The sequence below is a fragment of the Protopterus annectens genome, chromosome 6.part1 (assembly GCF_019279795.1).
Source record: "Protopterus annectens isolate FY-2018-M chromosome 6.part1, PAN1.0, whole genome shotgun sequence".
NCBI lineage: Eukaryota > Metazoa > Chordata > Ceratodontiformes > Protopteridae > Protopterus > Protopterus annectens.
Window position 1 is genome coordinate 73,192,686 of NC_056738.1, and position 18,537 is coordinate 73,211,222.

Genomic DNA, 18,537 nt, shown 5'->3' on the forward strand with positions numbered 1-18,537 from the left:
TGAATTTTGGTGGTGTAGATTTAGTGAGACTATGTGATGAGTGTGGTGCGGTGCAAATGTTTACTTTCTCCTCATGACTTTCAAGTTCAGTCTTGGTTGGAGAGCTTTACCTCCAGTTTGGCTAGATAAGTGCATCTCTCACAGGTTGTAGTGTTGGGTGGTAGGAGGAGAGGGTTGACTCAAATCCCACACCTTGTGTTTGTAAGGCAAACACCTTAGCCATTAAGCCACCCTCCCAACCCCCAGTTGTCTTGTTCATATATGTATAAGTAACACAGCTGTGCTACTCTTTCACTTTTTCTTATTTCCCATACTACCAGTCTTCCTGGAACTACTGATGTGAGAGTGTTCAATCTCGCCGTTTGTTCTTACACATGGGTTCGGAGCCGATCCTCGGCTCCGTGTCGGCCGCTTGCAAGCTCTGCATCGAGAAGAAGCTCAAGATCACCTAATACCCACAATCCCCCTCTGCCTTTACCCCAGATCTAGTTTGCCGCTGCAGCGTTCGCATCACTGGGTCGAGCTCGAGCACCTAAGATAAGATTAAGATTTTATTCTTGTTTTTTTCTTGGTACTTTTATTACAAAAAGTTGTTTAGTGATATTTTGTGTGTGTGTGGTAAGGTTCAGGGATACTCGGTACCGTTAAGTTTATTTAAACTTAGTTAGAGTTATCTTCGGGGCCTACCACCCCTTACTTGACTTGACAACCGGATTGACCATATTACTGGATTCGACATTTTTACCGGACTTGACTACTTTACTGGATTTGACTTTTTTCCCTTTATTAGTGACATGTCTGAAAAGGCTAAATCGGGGTTTAAGCGTTGCCAATGTGGGCAAAAGATGTCAGTAACTGACAATCATAGTTCCTGCGTCTACTGTCTTGGCCCTCTCCATCTGCAAGAAGACTGCTCTATTTGTCATTCTTTCAGTGGGAGGGTCATGACAGATAGGCGCAGGAAACTAATGGATAGAGGTTTGTTAAAACCTTCCTTTCAAGAGGCTCTGGATGCTTCTGACCAGGCATCCAAATCCAAAGACGTCGGAGCCCAAGTCATCGGCTCCGAGCTCTTCAGCAAAAGTTAGATCACCGGTTCCACAGACTTCGGGGCCGAGTGTTCAACTGTTGTCAGTTTCCGAGCCTCGAGTCTTGGAACCGGTGATGGAGCTCCCTCCCCCGACACTGTTGAGGTCGGCTCCGTCTTCGATTCCTTCGACCCGTTCTTCCAGGCCCCTCTCCGACATCGATGTGGACCGTGTGGTGCAGAAGTTATTGGAACATACGGCCTTATCCAAGCTTATTTCGGTTTCCACCCAGTTGGTGTCGAAACTTGAAGGCCTTCCATTATCTCCATCCATTCCTCCTCCGAGACCTGTCCAGTCTTTGGAGCCGGAAGAGGTTGATCTACTGATTGTGGAGCCCTCGGTGCCAGAACTGTCCTTTTCTCGGTCGGCTCCGTTCACCTCGACTCCGTCGGATCCGGTACTGGAGTCTCGGGGTCGAAGATCCATCCTTGGTTCCGGGGCCGAGAGTCGAACCGATGTTTCGGTTCGACTCTTCCTCTCGGGGCCCCGGCTTGGATCGATTCGGCTCCGTCCTCGGGGTCGATGCCTTCGTTGCCTGTTTCGGGGATTCTTCCCATTTCTTCGGAACCGGGAGATACCTCGACTCGGGACCCGGGGGCCTTCGATCTCATGAGGAAGGTGTTGTCTACCCAGACAACCACATCAGTAGAAGCAGCCTCTCCTCCCCATAAAGGACCGTTATCTTCCTCTGCACCAACGGCCACATCCAAGCGTCGAGCACCGGTGTCTCAGCCACCCCTGGAGGGTGCCCCCTCTTCCTCGGAGGCTTCTTCGGATGCTCCCCGAAGAAGTCCCTAGGAAAAGATTGTGTAAGAGGAGACACTTAGATTCTCCACAAGAATCTTTGACATCCGATACTGACTTAGATGAGTCAGAAGGGTCCCCAAAGTCACCTTCAGAAGATGTCTCTTTTCTGACATCTTGGAGATCCTGAAGCAGAGAGGTGATTGGCAGTCCCTTCCCCTTCTGAGGATGAGTCAGTCCTGCTGAAGCCATTTCGTGCTCGCCCTTCCTCCTCCTGGGTCACTCCGCCCTTCGATGAGTTAATGGAGCTGATTGCTCGAAGGGCGTGGGAGACACCTGACACAGTGGAACCAGTCCCTAGGAAACCCAATAAGTACATCACTGCACCCCAAGACAAGGCTTACCTCACAAAGGGAGTTCCAGTGGACGCCATGGTGGTGGCAGCTGCCACGAAAAAGGAGATGTCGGAATCTTCCTCATCTGTCCATCCACCTAACAAGGATTCTAGGACGATGGATAGATACGGGAAGCGCATTTTTAGTTCAGCGGCTTTTTCTATGCGATCCCTGAACTATTTGACCCATTTTACACGTCTACAGAGGGATCTAGTCAAAGAGTTGGGAGATACCCTCCAGGGTACTACAGATGCTGCTGTCTCAGAGAAAGTTACAGCACATCTTAATACCCTTACATCCATCGTTAACTCATCCATGAGGCTGATATCATACGCAGCCGAAGGATTGAGTAGGGCAGCAGCTTCAGCGATTGCTCTTCGCAGACAATCCTGGATGCGCTTATGTTCATTTGCAGAAGCCTTCAAGTCTTCCTTTACTAACGCCCCATTTGATGGTGCTACTCTCTTTGGCCCCAAAGTAAAGGAGACCCTTACCCGGTGTGAACAGGAGGGAAAGACTCTGTCTGCTGTCGGAGTCCGTTTTTCCACCCCATCCAGACCGTACCCCAAAGGGCAACGTGGTGGAAAAATGTGGTTTTGAAAACCCCAAGGATCTTTCCCAGGCACACAGGGTGATGCCCCTTCTAGAGGCAGAGGAGGGGGCAGAGGTGGAAGACGCCGCCCTGGTGGCAGAGGGGGTCCGCAAAACCAGGGTGACAGGGATACAACCCCTGGAAAACCCTTCCAGCACTCCTCAGAGGAGGCCCGACTGTCCTACTCTGGAGGCAGTTGGGGGTCGCTTAGCTTTATACCCTCAGGCCTGGCAGAATCTTACTACAGACAACTGGGTAAAAAGCGTGGTTACCAGAGGTTACAGAATACCATTTCTATCCACTCCCATTCCAAAGAAAAGACTCCCAGATGTGCCACCCCATCTGCGAGACCCAGCAGCTATAGAAATTTCAAAGCTGCTAGAAAAAAGAGTCATCCAACCAGTCCCAGCGGACCAAATAGGATTCGGAACTTACTCAAGGTTCTTTTTAGTTCCAAAGAAGACAGGGGACTGGAGGCCGATTCTGGACCTAAGCAACCTCAACACCTTTGTCAAGAAAGAAAAGTTCGAATGGTCACGCTTCAATCGATCCTTCCATTCTTACAGAAGGGCGACTGGATGTGCTCAATAGATCTGAAGGACGCATACTACCACATCAAAATGGCCAGGGCGTCCAGGGATCATTTGCGCTTCCGGTTGGGAGCCAGTCACTATCAGTTTCGAGCCCTGCCCTTTGGTCTGACCTCAGCCCCCAGGGTTTTCACCAAATGCATGGCAGTGGTAGCGTCTCATCTGAGGCGCCTAGGATTCCAGGTGTTTCCGTATCTGGACGACTGGCTCCTTTCTGCCACCACCCGGCATCAACTGATACAGGCCAGGGAGTACACCCTACAACTTTGTATTCACCTCGGAATTTCGGTAAATTTCGAAAAATCTTTACTACAGCCATCACAGCATATCTTATTCATAGGAGCGGAATTAGATACGCATCATTTAAGTCTAAGGCTCCCTCCAGAAAGGATAGCCTCACTACAAAGCCACATTTCTCTCATTCTATCATCCAAAAAATCCCCAGCAAAGCTAGTTCTGAAAGTCTTGGGTCTCATGGCAGCTTCCCTCATTGCGATACCATTGGGAAGACTGCACATGAGAGTTCTACAATGGCTACTGTTTGCACAATGGTCATTCCAACAGCTACCTCTGACACACGAAATTCTGATAACAAACACATGCAAATCACACCTAACCTGGTGGCTTCAGACTTGCAACCTTTCCAGCGGAAGACCATTTGTGCTACCCACGCCGACAGCTACGGTAACCACGGACGCTTCCCTGATAGGGTGGGGGGGCATCTTTCAGGGACAGACAGTCCAAGGCGAATGGACCAATTTGGAGTACAATCTGCACATCAATGTTCTGGAGTTGAGGGCAGTGTTTCTAGCATTGCAACACTTTGCTCACCTTCTTCCTCTAGGGACAATTGCAGTTCAGACAGACAACATGTCTGTAGTCTGGTACATAAACAAGCAAGGGGGAACCAGGTGTTATCAGCTATGCAGAGAGGCCATGAGAATTTGGCAATGGGCGGAGTCCATGGGTCGCTTTCTGATCGCAACGCACATCCCGGGGTCATCCAACGTCATAGCCGACAGGCTGAGCAGAGCAATCCTATTGCCTCACGAGTGGTCCCTCAAACAGTCAATTGCGAAGATTTTTCAAGTGGGGCCAGTCTTCCTGCGACCTCTTTGCGTCTCCAATGAACACCAAATCAGGAGCTACTTTGCCCTATTACCCCCTCCAGGGGAAGTCCCCAGGGACGCGCTGGTGCACGATTGGCCCCCGGGTCTCCTGTATGCTTTTCCTCCCTTTCCCCTTATTGCAAAGTTTCTGCAGAAAGCCAACAACCTTCAGAGGACGATAATCCTCATTGCCCCGTTCTGGCCTCGTCAGATTTGGTTTCCCTTTCTATTGCAACACCGCATTCGGGGACCTTGGTTTCTGGACCCAGAGCCAGATCTGCTGACTCACTCGTCAGGAGCTCCTCACCCATCTCTCGAATCACTCCATCTAGCAGCTTGGCTGCTCCGCTTCCCTTTCTAGCCAGGTCTGATTCTCTTACACCGGCAGTTCAGAATATATTAGTGGCTTCTCATAAAGCTTCCACTACAAAGACCTACACCAGTAAATGGAAGCGTTTCGTCTTCTGGGCGAATTCACATCAATTGGACCCGGTTATAGCTCCGTTAAACAAGATCCTGGAGTTTTTAACAGAGTTATTCCATCAAGGAGCTTCTCCTGCCACTTTAAGAGTACAATTGGCTGCCATTTCCAACTTTCATGTAGAAGAATGTGGAGCACCTATTATGGCTCATAGACTTTGTAAGGCCTTTTTAAAAGGATCCTTTCATATTAGACCACCATTTAGAACTCCCACATCACCTTGGAATCTGAACCTCTTACTTTCTAAATTGATGTTGCCCCCTTTTGAGCCAGCCTCCGTTTGCCCATTGAAGTTTTTATCGTGGAAGACCCTCTTCTTGGTAGCCTTTACATCCGCTAGACGAGTGTCTGAGCTTCAGGCTCTTTCTATTAAGCATCCTTATTTGATTTTCCATTCTGACAGAGTATCTCTTCGCACTAATCCATCCTTTCTCCCCAAAGTTTGCTCTACCAATAACATTAATCAGTTCATTGAATTACCCACCTTTTTCAAAAATCACACTAATAAGTTAGAGTATATGTTACACAAATTGGATGTCCATAGACAACTCAGGTTTTATTTGGAAAGAACAAAGGATCACAGGAAATCTGATCAACTATTTGTAGCTTTTGCTGACAGCAGGAAAGGTGTAGCAGTTACTAAACGAACCCTTTCCAAATGGCTAACTGATTGTATCATATACGTTTATGATTCTTCAAATCAAACCTTATCTGTCAAACCTAAGGGACATTCTACAAGATCAGTGTCTACATCCTTGGCTCACGCAGCTCGCCTACCATTAGACACGATTTGTGCAGCTGCTACTTGGGCTAAACCGCATACATTTATCTCTCATTACAAAGTGGACAGGGTTTCTAGGGATAGGGCAACCTTTGGTTCCACTGTGCTCAAGAACGTCCTCCCGTGAGTTCCTCAGGATTATGGAGCTAGGGACGCTACCCATGTGTAAGAACAAGCGGCGAGATTGAACACTCTCACATATAGAAGTTATGTCCTTACCATAACGTTCCATGTGGAGTGTTCATCTCGCCTTTGTTCTTACATTCCCACCCTCCCACCCTCAGGAAGAACGTTCTATTTGGTGCCTGGTCTGGAGTATTCTCCTTCTGCTTTTTGCAGTGGTTGTATTATTATGGTGCACAGGTGTGTATATATATATATATATATATATATATATATATATATATGTATATAGAGCATTTCTTGATTGTGTAAATTTTGGTATGAGTGTGCTCTCTATGGCTGCTGGTTTGTTTGCAAACTAGATCTGAGGTAAAGGCAGAGGGGGATTGTGGGTATTAGGTGATCTCGAGCTTCTTGTCGATGCAGAGCTTGCAAGCGGCCGACACGGAGCCGAGGATCGGCTCCGAACCCATGTGTAAGAACAAAGGCGAGATGAACACTCCACATGGAACGTTATGGTAAGGACATAACTTCTATTTATGCTCATTATTTTACCTGCTCATTTTTTATCATAACTGTTATGCCTGAGCACATCTCATTTCCTACCGACCAAACTTTTTCTTCTTCCATACAGCTGTACATTTTACTTGTCTCTTTTCTAATGTATTTTATATCTAACAAACATAAAATAGGCCTGTTTATTCTTTTACACCAATCTGTTACTGTCGGACCTCTAACTTCAGTTCTAATGCTGCTTATATTTATTGCTAGCACTGAAACATTATCCTTTTTTTCATCCCTTATGATTGCAACTTTTTTTTCTCCTTTTCACTCTTCCCTCAATGGATTTGATTTTCTTCTGTCCATTTTCTTCACTTGTTCCCATATCCACTTCTTCATTATCACTACTTACTAGGTCAGACTCATTTTGTATCTGTGCTTCCACATTTTTCAGTTATTGCCTTTTCCACATTTTTCTGTTATTCCTTCTGTACTCTGTATAACATCTTTATCTCCCACTACTACATTCTCTTCCTTGTTTCCTACAACCATCCTTGGCTGTAGCATCTTGTTCAGACTGTGTTTTATGTGAAAAATGATTTTCTTCCTCTAGCATTTTTTCTTGTATCACTGGACAGTCTTTCCAAAAATGACTTAAATCATTACATTTTCAGCACTCAGGTAAACGGCTCCAAGCTGTATGACCTGTTTCTCTACATTGACTGCATATTTTCTTTATGCGTTCTTGCACTAAATTATGACCTGCACCACAATAAAAGCATGCTTTTGGCTGCCCCAAATGACTTACTCATGTTTCTTTTGATATTAATCACATTTGAAAGATGTTCAGCCTTTCTTGACACACAAAGTTGGTCACCCCGACATACACTTCTTGCATCGTAAAAATTTTTTAATTTCATGTACATTATTACATCCAGTTAGAAAATAAGTTTTCAGTTCGGTTTCTTTAATGCCAGTTCTTTTAAATTGAACATTCAGTTTTTTCTTCAGTTCTGCTCCTAAATTCTGAAAAATGTACTCTCTCTCCATGAGGCAGTCCTTTTTTTTTTTCCCCTTTTCTGCTTCACACTCAAACTTTTCTAGCATAGGAAAAGATTCAGAAATCCCATGTCCCCAAATCTGTAAGTGTTCTGATATCTTGCAGTTTAAACCCCAGTGATACAGTTACATATTTGCCTATCTTTTCATTGGTTTTAATTCTTGCCACTGGCCATTTTCTTTATTGTCTTTCAGTCTGTTGTCCTTTCTGTGTTTTTGTGCCTTGCTTCAGTATTTCCATTGTGGAGATCAGTCTTTTTTACTATTTCTGCAAAAGTTAATCTTTCAACAGATTTATTGTTGAAACCCTGTTGCCAGTGCATGCCTTAAAGTTAGTTTCTCCATGTCCTGAACATGTACTTATTCTGTCTTCCTTCTCTGAATCCAAGGTAGTGCTCTTCTCTGCTCCCAAAGCGCTCTTTCCACCATGTCACTCCATTTTATAGCACTGACAATTTCTGGATCACACTGGTTTATTAAATCCACCTAGACATGTGTGTCTAAACCTCCTCCTTGCAGTGTTGTCACCAGGACTTCCTCACGATCCGCAATCACAACACTTTCTATATTTTTTGTTCCATTTTACTGTGAGCATTCTCCCTTCTCTTCTCCATCTTGGAACTCTTCCTTGTTGCAGTAGCTGACCTCTGGCACCACCTAGCAGCTCCTAATAGTAGGGGAAGTTTCCCAATGCCCTGGTCAAATTTCTCCTAACAGTCTGAATACACCTTATGTCTTCCCTGAAGAGAGGCCACTGGCATACTAGAACTGATCCAGTCAATAAAAGCATAAGTAAATAAATCTTAAAAGTAAAGGAGGATGCATTTCTTAGTGGAGAAGGAAGTGCCAGTTATCCATACTGTTGTAAATGGTTTGATGTGTAGTATGTAGCATATTAAGAAGTGGAGAAAAGTACATGCTAGGCAGAACTTAGTAGTAGCATGACATTGTTGGATAAAGAAACATTGTGAAGAAAGAGCAGGATGGGTATCTACACATGGATGCAGAGATGTAAAGAAGATGTAGTTCCCTTCTAAATTGTACTGGAAGGCTGAGATATTGAAACCAAGATGAAGATAATTAGTATTAATTAGAGGGTATTAATGTAACAGCTTCCAGTGCAATTTTCAAAGTGCACCATGCATGGTGATTGCACAGTATATAACGTAATTATTTTCCATCCTGCAATACAGAATGTCCCCCATACCCCCCTGGAAAAAGAAAGGAACTCCTATGGAGGCCAATCAGGTTTAGTTAAATCCATGTCTTCCCCTTTGTCCTCCCATTTCATGATAGTCTGTCATAGTAGATCCCCTTAGTGTTTGTCTGGAGAGTGGTTTCCAAAGAGATCAAAGTTCAACAGATTTGGAATCCCTACTGTAGGACAAAACACATAAACCTTGCAGAAATTATACCCTGATAAAGGCAATAAAAACCTTGATCCATCTGTGGGCTCCAGGACCACTGTTAGTAATGACAGACAACACCACAGCAGTGTGGTAGGTAGATGGGGAGGGGGGGACAAGGCCTTACTTCCATGTGCAGACTAGCCATGGTTGCTTGGGAACAGGCAACTTGGTACAGTGTTTAATTTCTGGCATCCTACATCCCGTCAGTCCAGAACACAGTTGCAGACTCCCTAAGCAGATCCAGGACAGACCCTCACAAATAGATATTACACTAGAGGTCTTCCAGGAGATTGTCCACCTGTTTGGAACTTCCCAAGTATATCTGTTTGCCTCCATTCATGACCTAGAGATGGTATATTATCCTGCTCATCAGTCTTGGCAGTTGGCTTATCCATATTCATAGCTGATCTGAGCTGACAACATTTTTTCTACACAGAAGCTTCTTCAGTGCTTGAGCTCCTTCTCTCCGATGATGCAGTGCATCATTTTTGTGTCTCTGATTCTGTTTGCCTACATCCACACCAGGAGTGATCCTCCAGCACTCATCAGCCTTTCAGAAAAAAGAAAAAAAAAGCATATTTTCCCTTTTAACTAGGTACTCTTTATAATTCATATGTTCTTCAAATCATACATGTTTTCCAACTATCTTTTCGAGTTATATCATGCCCACTTTTCCTCTCCTCTCTCATTAAACATAGTCATACTGTTTTTTTATTTTTGTTACTAGAAGAACTTAGTTTTCATTCCTTTCTCCTCTGTTCTACCTCCTCTGAAAGGAGATATCAGAAGAAAGCTTCACAGTACATTCTTGTAACAGAGAGTTTGAGATGATGGACCATTGCGAAAATATGAGCTTACTCCTCAGGAATGTTTTCTGTGAGGGCATTAAATTGTATTTCTCATTAACCAAGTTCTAGTGAGATCAAGCTGAATAGACCATAGATTCCCTCAGGAGACCTTCTATACTAGACACCAGAAAACAGATGGAACCTCAATTGTCTTCTATGTTGTCCAATACAAACCTGTTCCTGAGGTTACTCCACAATGCAGTATATGGGTCAGCTGGGGGAGCAGGGACAGGTATGATTATGTGCTGCCATGCTTGATTGCAAATGTGTGATGTTACAGACAACTTTAGAGCATTCTGTTCAGTATAAAAGTAAAAAAAAAAAGTCTGTTAATGAGAAAGCAAGAGAGAAGTAACTTTTGTCTACCATTGTGTCCATTTTGAAGCCCCTTGAATATCCTTTTCAGGCAACCAGAATGGTAATAAAGGGTTCTGGTTTGAAAAGTCCCAGTGTTCATCCTTTGTCTCTAGGGGCTCTGTCTGAAGAAGAATTAAAAGGGTCCTTAATGGATGCTGCCCTGGGGGCAGAGTGGAACCACAGAACCAGTGGTTCAGGGGTCGCTTTGCAAGCAAACTTTATCAGCATTTCTAAAGGGTTACCTGACTGCTCCTGTCTTAAGGAAGTTAGGGGCTGTCTCTCTCTCTTCACTTTGAAGCTTAGTCAGCTGTCCCAAAGGACAAATGGGTGAAGAAGATCATTAAAGGAGGCTACATCATAGCATTTATTTTTTCCCAGGCAAAATACTCTACTCCTTCCAGAAGTTCCACTCCAGCAAAAATGGACAGCAATTCAGGAGTTCTTTCAGCTTCTACAAAAAGAGTCATTCAAGATGTCCCACTAGACCAAAAAGGATACAGAGTGTACTCAAGATTTTTTTTTAGTACCAAAAAGACTGAGGGCTTCAGGTCCATTCTAGTCCTCAGTAGGCTAAATTTTCACGTAAAGAAGACAAAATTCCAGAAGGTCCTGCTGCAGTCCATCCTTCTATTACTATATAAAAGGGATTATATGTGCTTAATAGACCTTCAGGATACTTACCTACATATCAAGATTATGAAGTACTCCAGAAGGTTTTTCACTTATGGCTAGGAACCAGTAATTGCCAGTTCTGACAGCTAGCCTTTGGTCACACAGAAGCCCCCCCCCCCCCCCAAGTGTTCACCAAGTGCATGTCATTGGTCACAGCATGCCTCAGGCTGCAAGGGTTATGAGTATTCCCATATTTCAGTGATTGGCTCCTGGCTGCAAATACATTGGAGTCCCTTATTTCAAAATAGATTGCTTACTCTGTTTGTGTTGGTCTTTTGGCATGTTAATAAACTTAGAAGAAAAAATCTGGAGTGAACACAGTCCTTAGTTTTCATAGGATGTCATCTGTAGACACCAACAAAAACAGCAAGACTCCCAGAAGAAAGGCTAATCTCCCTGTGGCTGCAATTCATAGTCCTACTCCAGTACTACTGTCTAGCATTTATAGTATTGTGTACACCAGGCACAATGGCAGTCACCATTACATTAGTTCAGCATGCCAGATATCTTAGAGTTTTACAGTGGACACTCAGGTGCACAGTGGTCCTAGTCCACTTGTTTCAGTCTCTTAGCCTATTCACAATTTGCAAGAAACATCTAAAGTGTTGGATCCAGTGTCCCCTTGTAAAAGAGGGCACCCCAATCTTTTATTCTCCTATCAGCCATAGTTACCACAAATGCTTCCTCTCTGGGGTGGAGGGTCATTAAAAAAGGACAGTCCAAAGAATGTAGACACAACAAGAGGCTCATCTTCACATCAATAATCTGGAGGTGTGGACAGTATGCCTAGTTTTTAAGGTACTTCAGGACTTCCTTCCCAAAGTTGTCATATCATTCCACACAGACAACACATCAGTTATTTGGTACATCAATAAGCAAGGAAGAACACAATCCTATCCTTTGTGCCTAGAAGCCATAAGAGTGTGGCATTGGACGATGTATTTGCAGTTTTTTTTTTTTTTTAATGATAATGTATATTCCAGATCAGATGGACCTTGTAGTGGACAAGCTCAGCCATTGCATCTGTATGCCTCATGAGTGCTCCATCAGTCCCATAGTAGCGAGTAAAACCTTCAGCTGCTGGGATCAGCTGTGCTGCAACCTCTTTACCTCCCCAACCAGTACAAAATGCAGCAGCTACTCTGCCCTGTATCCACAAGGACAGTCATCCAGGAACTCTGTGGTCTGTCACTGGCCACCTGATCTACTATGTGCCTTTCCTCCTCTTCCACTTTTGACAATTCCTACAGAAAACATCTGTGTTCAAGGTGAAAGTAATCCTCATAGACCCTCATGCTCTGGCCTCATCTGATATAACCTCTATGGTTGCTAGATTTCTGATCTGACCATATGTTATCACCCACCTAGCCAGCCTCACCTGGACATCAGCTCTGTCAGACTAACTGCATATTTTCTCCAGTTCCAGTGATGGCTAATAATCCAGCATTTACCTATGAGAGTCATTCATATTTTTTCTGCCTCCCAAAAGCAATCTTAAAGAAAACCGTACAAAATTAAATAGAGAAGACTTTTCTGTTTAGGTATAAAAAAAAACAAAGGCATGGATCTGTATTCAGCCCATATTCCCTTGTCAACACAGTTCCTAGTTAGCCTGTGATTCAGGTTCCAGCAATTAAGCTGTCAAGATTCAGCTAGCAAGCATTTTCATCTGGAATTAAACTCAAGTTGTCTAGCCTTACAAAAGATACACAAGGCTTTCTTGAAAGGCACTATTCCTTCTTAGACCATCCATCAAAGAACCTGCTGCAGCATAGGCTCTTACTTCTGTATTTCAAGCTCCTACTCCACTGTCCTTAATTCTCACCTCCAACTGGCCTGTGAATACATCTTCTGGAAGATATTGTTGCTATGGTTATTGCTTCAGCAAGATAACTCTTTGAGCTTACATAACTTGTCTTGCAAGCCACGATATTTGATTTTCCATTAAAATAGACTCTGCCTCAGACCAAATCCTACCTTTATTCCTAAAGTAGCCTCAGAAATGGCCATAAACCAAGCCTTTATCTGCCAATTTTCTTCCCAAATCTTTCTACCAAAGGAGTGTATATGCTCCCTACTTTGTTCGCAGAGAGCTCTGGTTTTACTTATGTAGGACAAAAGCCTTTCAAAAGATAACAAACTGCTTTCTGATTACATGTCCTTTAGCTTCTTTACACTTAATATATGCTAGGCAAAAAACCCAAAGTACATTCCATAATGTCCATCTCAACTTCACCCTTTCAAGAACTCATCTGTAAATGATATTTGTGCGGCAACATTATCAACAGTGCATACCTTCACCAAACATTATAAGCTTGATCTTTTATTGATGTTCATAACTTCCTGTGATTCTACCATTCTCAATGGTTTCCTGTCCTGCCATGATGCCACCTGGGAAGAAAGTAGCTAGGGAGTCTGTCCCAATAATCGAGATGGATGGAGAGGACAATATAAAATACAAACGTTATGTACTTACCATCACAGAAGTCCTTCTGTCTTGACAAACCCACTACCGTTCCCCAACCAGATTGTCACCTTTCTTCCTGGATACATGTGGAAGACCTAAATTCAAAACCTTTTCCTCCAGCCTCCTCAGTATCTTAGTACTTGATCCGAGAGATGACGGCAAGAGAGATTCACTGCATAATGGGAGATGGAAGGAGCTTGAGCAGTGGAGAAGCTTCTGTGTGGAAAAAAAGGTTGCTGGCTCAGATCCATCACAGCAGTGGATAATTCTACAGTCGAGATGGACAGAGAAGGACGCAAATCTGTTATGGTAAATATGTCATTTTCATTTGCAGAATTTCTGTACTAGGATTCCTTGCAAACAGGCCTGGAAAACAGATGCTCTCTTTCCCATAGATGGGAATTATTTCTGTGTCTTATCTCCCCTTTCCTCTGATTACCTTAGTCTTACAAAAGATGAACAACTCTCCAGATATACTGCTGGTTGCTCCATTTTGGCTCAGACAACACTGGTTCTTCCTTCTCATGTATCTGGCCAGAGCCGTTTCCTCATAGCTTGGACCTGTTGACATAAGACAAGGGATTTCTCATTCACCCCAACATTCTGAACCTACACCTAATTATATGGATGATACATTTTTGAGCCTACTTAGGTGCCTCTTTTACAGAGGACATGCAGCAGTTAATAAAGGAGGCTAGAGAACTTGCTATTATAAAATCACATTTAATTGAATGGAAGAGATTTTCAAGTCACTGCCATTGTAGAGACCTTGATCCAGTCCCAGGTAGGGGCTACTGTGATTCTCTAGTAACTGAATTGCTGAAATCTGGCTTGTCTTACACTTCTATTAGGTACATCTTTTGGACTTTTCTGCATGTCTACACTTAAATCAATCCTATCTTCTTTGTTCTGAGTCAAACAGTTCTTAAGAGGGATTTTGTCTGAGACCACCTAGAAAGCAGGTATCTCCATCATGAGATGTTAATTTTATTTTGGAGAAGCTAACTTTATCTCAGTTTGAACCTGCAGCTAGCAATTTCCTAAAGTTTCTTACTTGGAAAACAGTTTTGCTTATTGCTCCGACTTTTCAGCTATATGAGAATATGAGCTGCAAACCCTTTTAGATTTTTCATAGGGTGTCTCTAACAATTAATCATTCACTGATGTCCAGGGCTGTTTCTGAGTTTACTTTAAATCAGTGTGTTGATCTCTCTTTTCTTTCCCAAGCCTACGATTAGTGAAGAGAAAATTCTGCGTTCCTTGGTTGTCCACAACTTTGATAACTACCTGAGTAAGACAAAATATTTTAGATTGTTAGGCTAACTCTTCTTTTTAAAGGTAAGAAAAAGCAATCACTTTCCAAGCACACTGTGTCTAGATGGCTGTCTTAGACTGTTCAGTTCTGCTAATCACAACTTTGAAAAATCCATTCTCAGAATGGCAAGGCACTGTCCGGTAGAGCAGTGGCTACTTTTGAGGCCTTTTTGGAAAGTGATGGACTCTAGAAGTAGCAACTTGGTCTTCTATGCACACTTTCACTAAACACCGCAAAACTGACTCCTTTTCAAGATCCAGAACAAGATTTTCTAATCTATTTTTCAGGGACTTCTGGACTCAGATCCTACTTTTTCACCCTTTCTGTTTACGCTTTGGCAGCTGTCCCATATAGCTTTATGCTGCTGCAACAGTGATCTAATGATGCACTTAATACAGTTGTGTAAGTAAACTAACCATAACAGTAGATGTTCAAATTGATCACTGTTGTAGTACAATAGCCCCACTTTTTGAAACAAGAAGGCTTTGAAATCTGGCACCGATATTTCTTATTTATACCAGAACATTCATATGTTTAAGCAAATGTGTGAGGAAGGCATCCATAAGCTTTAGTGTACCGGTTTGTCCAATATCCTTGTCTAGATACAGCCCATATAGCATTTTGCTTCATTCAACAGCTGTGAGATTTAAGGCTTTAGAATTTTATTGCATTAAGGTGAACATTATAGATTTGTGCTGTAATGTAATTTAACATCTATTATAGTAATGATTAACTGGAGAGGAAGAGTTTGAGAAATACACATGTAATGTTCCCATTATACTTTTCTAAGTCTGTCTTTCTAATTTTACTTTTAGGTTTAAAGTTGTTGATTTATTAACAATGGCATCCCAACACCAGAGCAATGTTCTTGATGCAGAATATGAGAGGCCAATGTTAGAAGGTGCCTTAACTTTTCTTGTTATCCTTTTGAGCCTCCGTATTCACCTAGGTGAGTAAAACAAATTAGATATGTGTAATAAAGTATATTCATAGTTAATGTCACTATTTTAGAGCAGTATCTCCAATATAACATTTTTGTGTGCTGAAATCTAAGGTTGTGTATGTGGATCTGTACTTGTGCTAAACTGATCAGATCTTTCTAAAATGAATGTGTACCATGAAGTGAATTGGAAGCTCTGTAGTCATTTAGCTTTTCAGCTTTGATAAAACGAGTTCCTTTTTGTTTGTCATATTTCTGGCAACACTTTATTTCCCTATAAATTATAAAATTTACCATATTTGTTGTTAATTGCTGAAACTGAAAAATTTCCTTTTTGACTGTTTTTCACAGTCTAAATCATTCTTCACTTGCTCTTGCTATTAGTTTAACAGCTGCACTGGCAAAATATTTGGAGAGAATATGTGATGTTTGTCTTCATGTCTTTAGGTCCAGATGTTCTTCGTGTTTCACTGTTGCAGTCATTACATTTGGGTAATCTGCTGGCAGGTTGCCCTCAGTCGGCCCAAATGTCAATGTCTGGGTCCTGCATCGGTTGCTGTCTCCTCTTCCATGACGTCAGGTCGCCAGGGGTATAAAACATGCAGCCGACGCCATTTTCTTCAGTCATTCTTGCTCGCGGTGCCCGAAGCAGAAGCAGTTCGCAAGTGCCGGTCGGCCGACTCCTGAAATTTTCGTATTCGAGTTCAGAACCGAAGTCTTCAATTAAAGCTAAGTACCCTGTTGGGGAAACTTTTTACTGCTCCTTACTGATGTCAGTAAAAGTTAATAATTGCATTACTTGTGGGAAGCAAATACCTCATAAGGATTTCCATTTGTACTGTATTCCTTGCCTAGGCCCAGATCATAACGTGCCTTGCTGACGGTTTTGTGCTAGATTTAACCAACGCACTATTAAGCGTCTGTATATCTTTGCTTCAAAATATTTTGGAAACAGATTTAACTACCCTGAAATGTCATTGGATAGCAATCCGACTACCGAAGTTCACAAAAAACGCAAAGAAAAGGACAGAGACAGACCGTCGAGGTCCAAAACGACAACAAAGCTTTTCCTTAGCCAGTCACTGGTTCGTCGGTACTCAGTGAGGTGCTTTTGCAGCCCCTGATACCCACTACTTTCGAGACGCAGGCCTCTACCGAGACCCATGTGGAGTCAGCAGGCCACGAGATTCTCAGAATATTGTACCCGAGGATGTCTGTCCCTCGGATGGGTCTGGAACCACTGAGCAGGCACCGGCTTCTGAGGGTGTTTTCAGGCCTCAGCATTTCTATATAAAACCGACGCCAGCTTCAAAAACAAAGACAAAAGCAACTTCTAAGGCTAAAAAACCAACCAAAAAAGCAGATGGTCAAAATGGCTGAGGACTTAATTACCTTGATCAGGGGTTCCCAAACCCCACTGATAAGAGGCCTAGGCAAGACACTGATTATGAATCTTCAGATCAGGTTTCTATTTATTCTGATTCCTCTTCTGATCAGGAATTTTCTGTACCACCCTATGAGGATTCAGATGCAGAGGAATCCATCCCATCTGCATCTCCTGAAGATTACTCTTTTGGAGAAACCTTGCATACTTTGGGGGAGCATTTTCATTGGGAGAGTCAAGATTTCTCAGAATCAAAAAAAGAGGCTTAGGGATTTCCTTCTTCCTCAGCATAGGCCTTTGGCCATACCCCCCCCGTATTAGACATTGTTGATGATGTGTTTTCGGAATCAAGCATGGCTCCAGATTCCCTACCTCCGGCTCCTAGTAAGCCAGACAGATATTACAGGGTTCCTGACTCCCACAAATTTTTATTCAAAAATCCTGCTGCTGACACTGAAACTATCTCACAGGGTCCCAAAGGTGTAAAGGCATCAACAGCTAAGAATCCTACCCCTTCTGATAGAGATTCCAGGGTGCTAGATAGATGGGGAAAGAAGGTTTATACGTCTGCAACCTTGGCAATTAGGGCCTTAAACTGCCAGTTTCATATGCTTAAATATCAACAGCATGTTATGGGATTATTGTAACAGAAAATTATGTTGATTTCTGAATGTGTGGAAAATAAAGAATTACAGGAATTATTGCATGCAGCAGAACAGGTTGGAAAGCATACTTTGCAATGTGGTTTTGATTCCTTGGAGGCCTCCTGCATGGCCGCAGTTACTGGATCTGTGATTAGAAGGCATGGCTGGCAAAAGGAGCAAAATCTGCCTGATCATGTTAAAGCTAAATTGTTGGATGTGCCTTTACAGCATGATACTCTGGTAATAAGGCAGAAGAGGTTTTAAAGAAAATGGAAGACAAAGCCAAGTCTATGCAAACTGTAAAAGACTTCTTACAAGTGCAGCCACCAAGATTCAGTAGACACTGGCCTACAAAGAATTGGTCCTTTCCTGTGTCCGACAGAGCCTCATGGGGCAACTCCAGGCGCTCAAAGCCTCTAGATACCAATCACAAGCTTCTTACAGGTCAAAGCAATGGGGTGCCTCTACCTCCAAATCTGGAGAAAACAAAGCACAACCCTACAGTAAACAGTCTCAATGTCTTCCCTCTGCCATCACCAAGCACTTATCTTTTGGCAGCCCCCTTAGGGGAAAAATTAGCACTTCATGCTCAAAATTGGCAGTTAATAACCCAGGGCAAGTGGGTATTAAACATAGTATCCCAACGATACAGATTTCATTTCCATACCTTGCCACTTCCAAACGGTTGGCCAGATCTGCCACAAAATCAATGGGCAGAGGCACAGAAACAAGTTACGTCCCTCATGGATATGGGGGCTATTCAGCCAGTACCAGAACAGGAAAAAGGGCAAGGGTTTTACTCAAGACTGTTCTTGGTACCCAGAAAAGACAATGCCTGGTGCCCAATACTGGATTTATCGATTTTGAACACATTCTTGGACATCCCAAAATTCTAAATGCTGACTTTGCAACGACTTCTGTCCATGCTGGGCAAGAACGCTTGGCTAGTGACTCTAGAATTAAAAGAGGCATACCTGCATATCCCAATAAAGGAATCGTGCAGAAGATACCTCCGCTTCAAGGCTGGTTTTATGCATT

General features: G+C 43.0%; 1 protein-coding gene across 4 annotated transcripts in view; it reads left to right on the forward strand.

Moving 5' to 3' along the window:
- The window catches only part of UBR3 (ubiquitin protein ligase E3 component n-recognin 3), a 4,226,407-nt gene that overhangs the window by 1,710,072 nt on the left and 2,497,798 nt on the right, over positions 1 to 18,537 (forward strand). For all 4 annotated transcript variants that reach the window (XM_044075499.1, XM_044075501.1, XM_044075502.1 and 1 more), the window contains exon 16: positions 15,347 to 15,480. In XM_044075499.1, the coding sequence (XP_043931434.1) occupies positions 15,347 to 15,480 (134 nt within the window). The remainder of the gene's footprint in view (positions 1 to 15,346; positions 15,481 to 18,537) is intronic.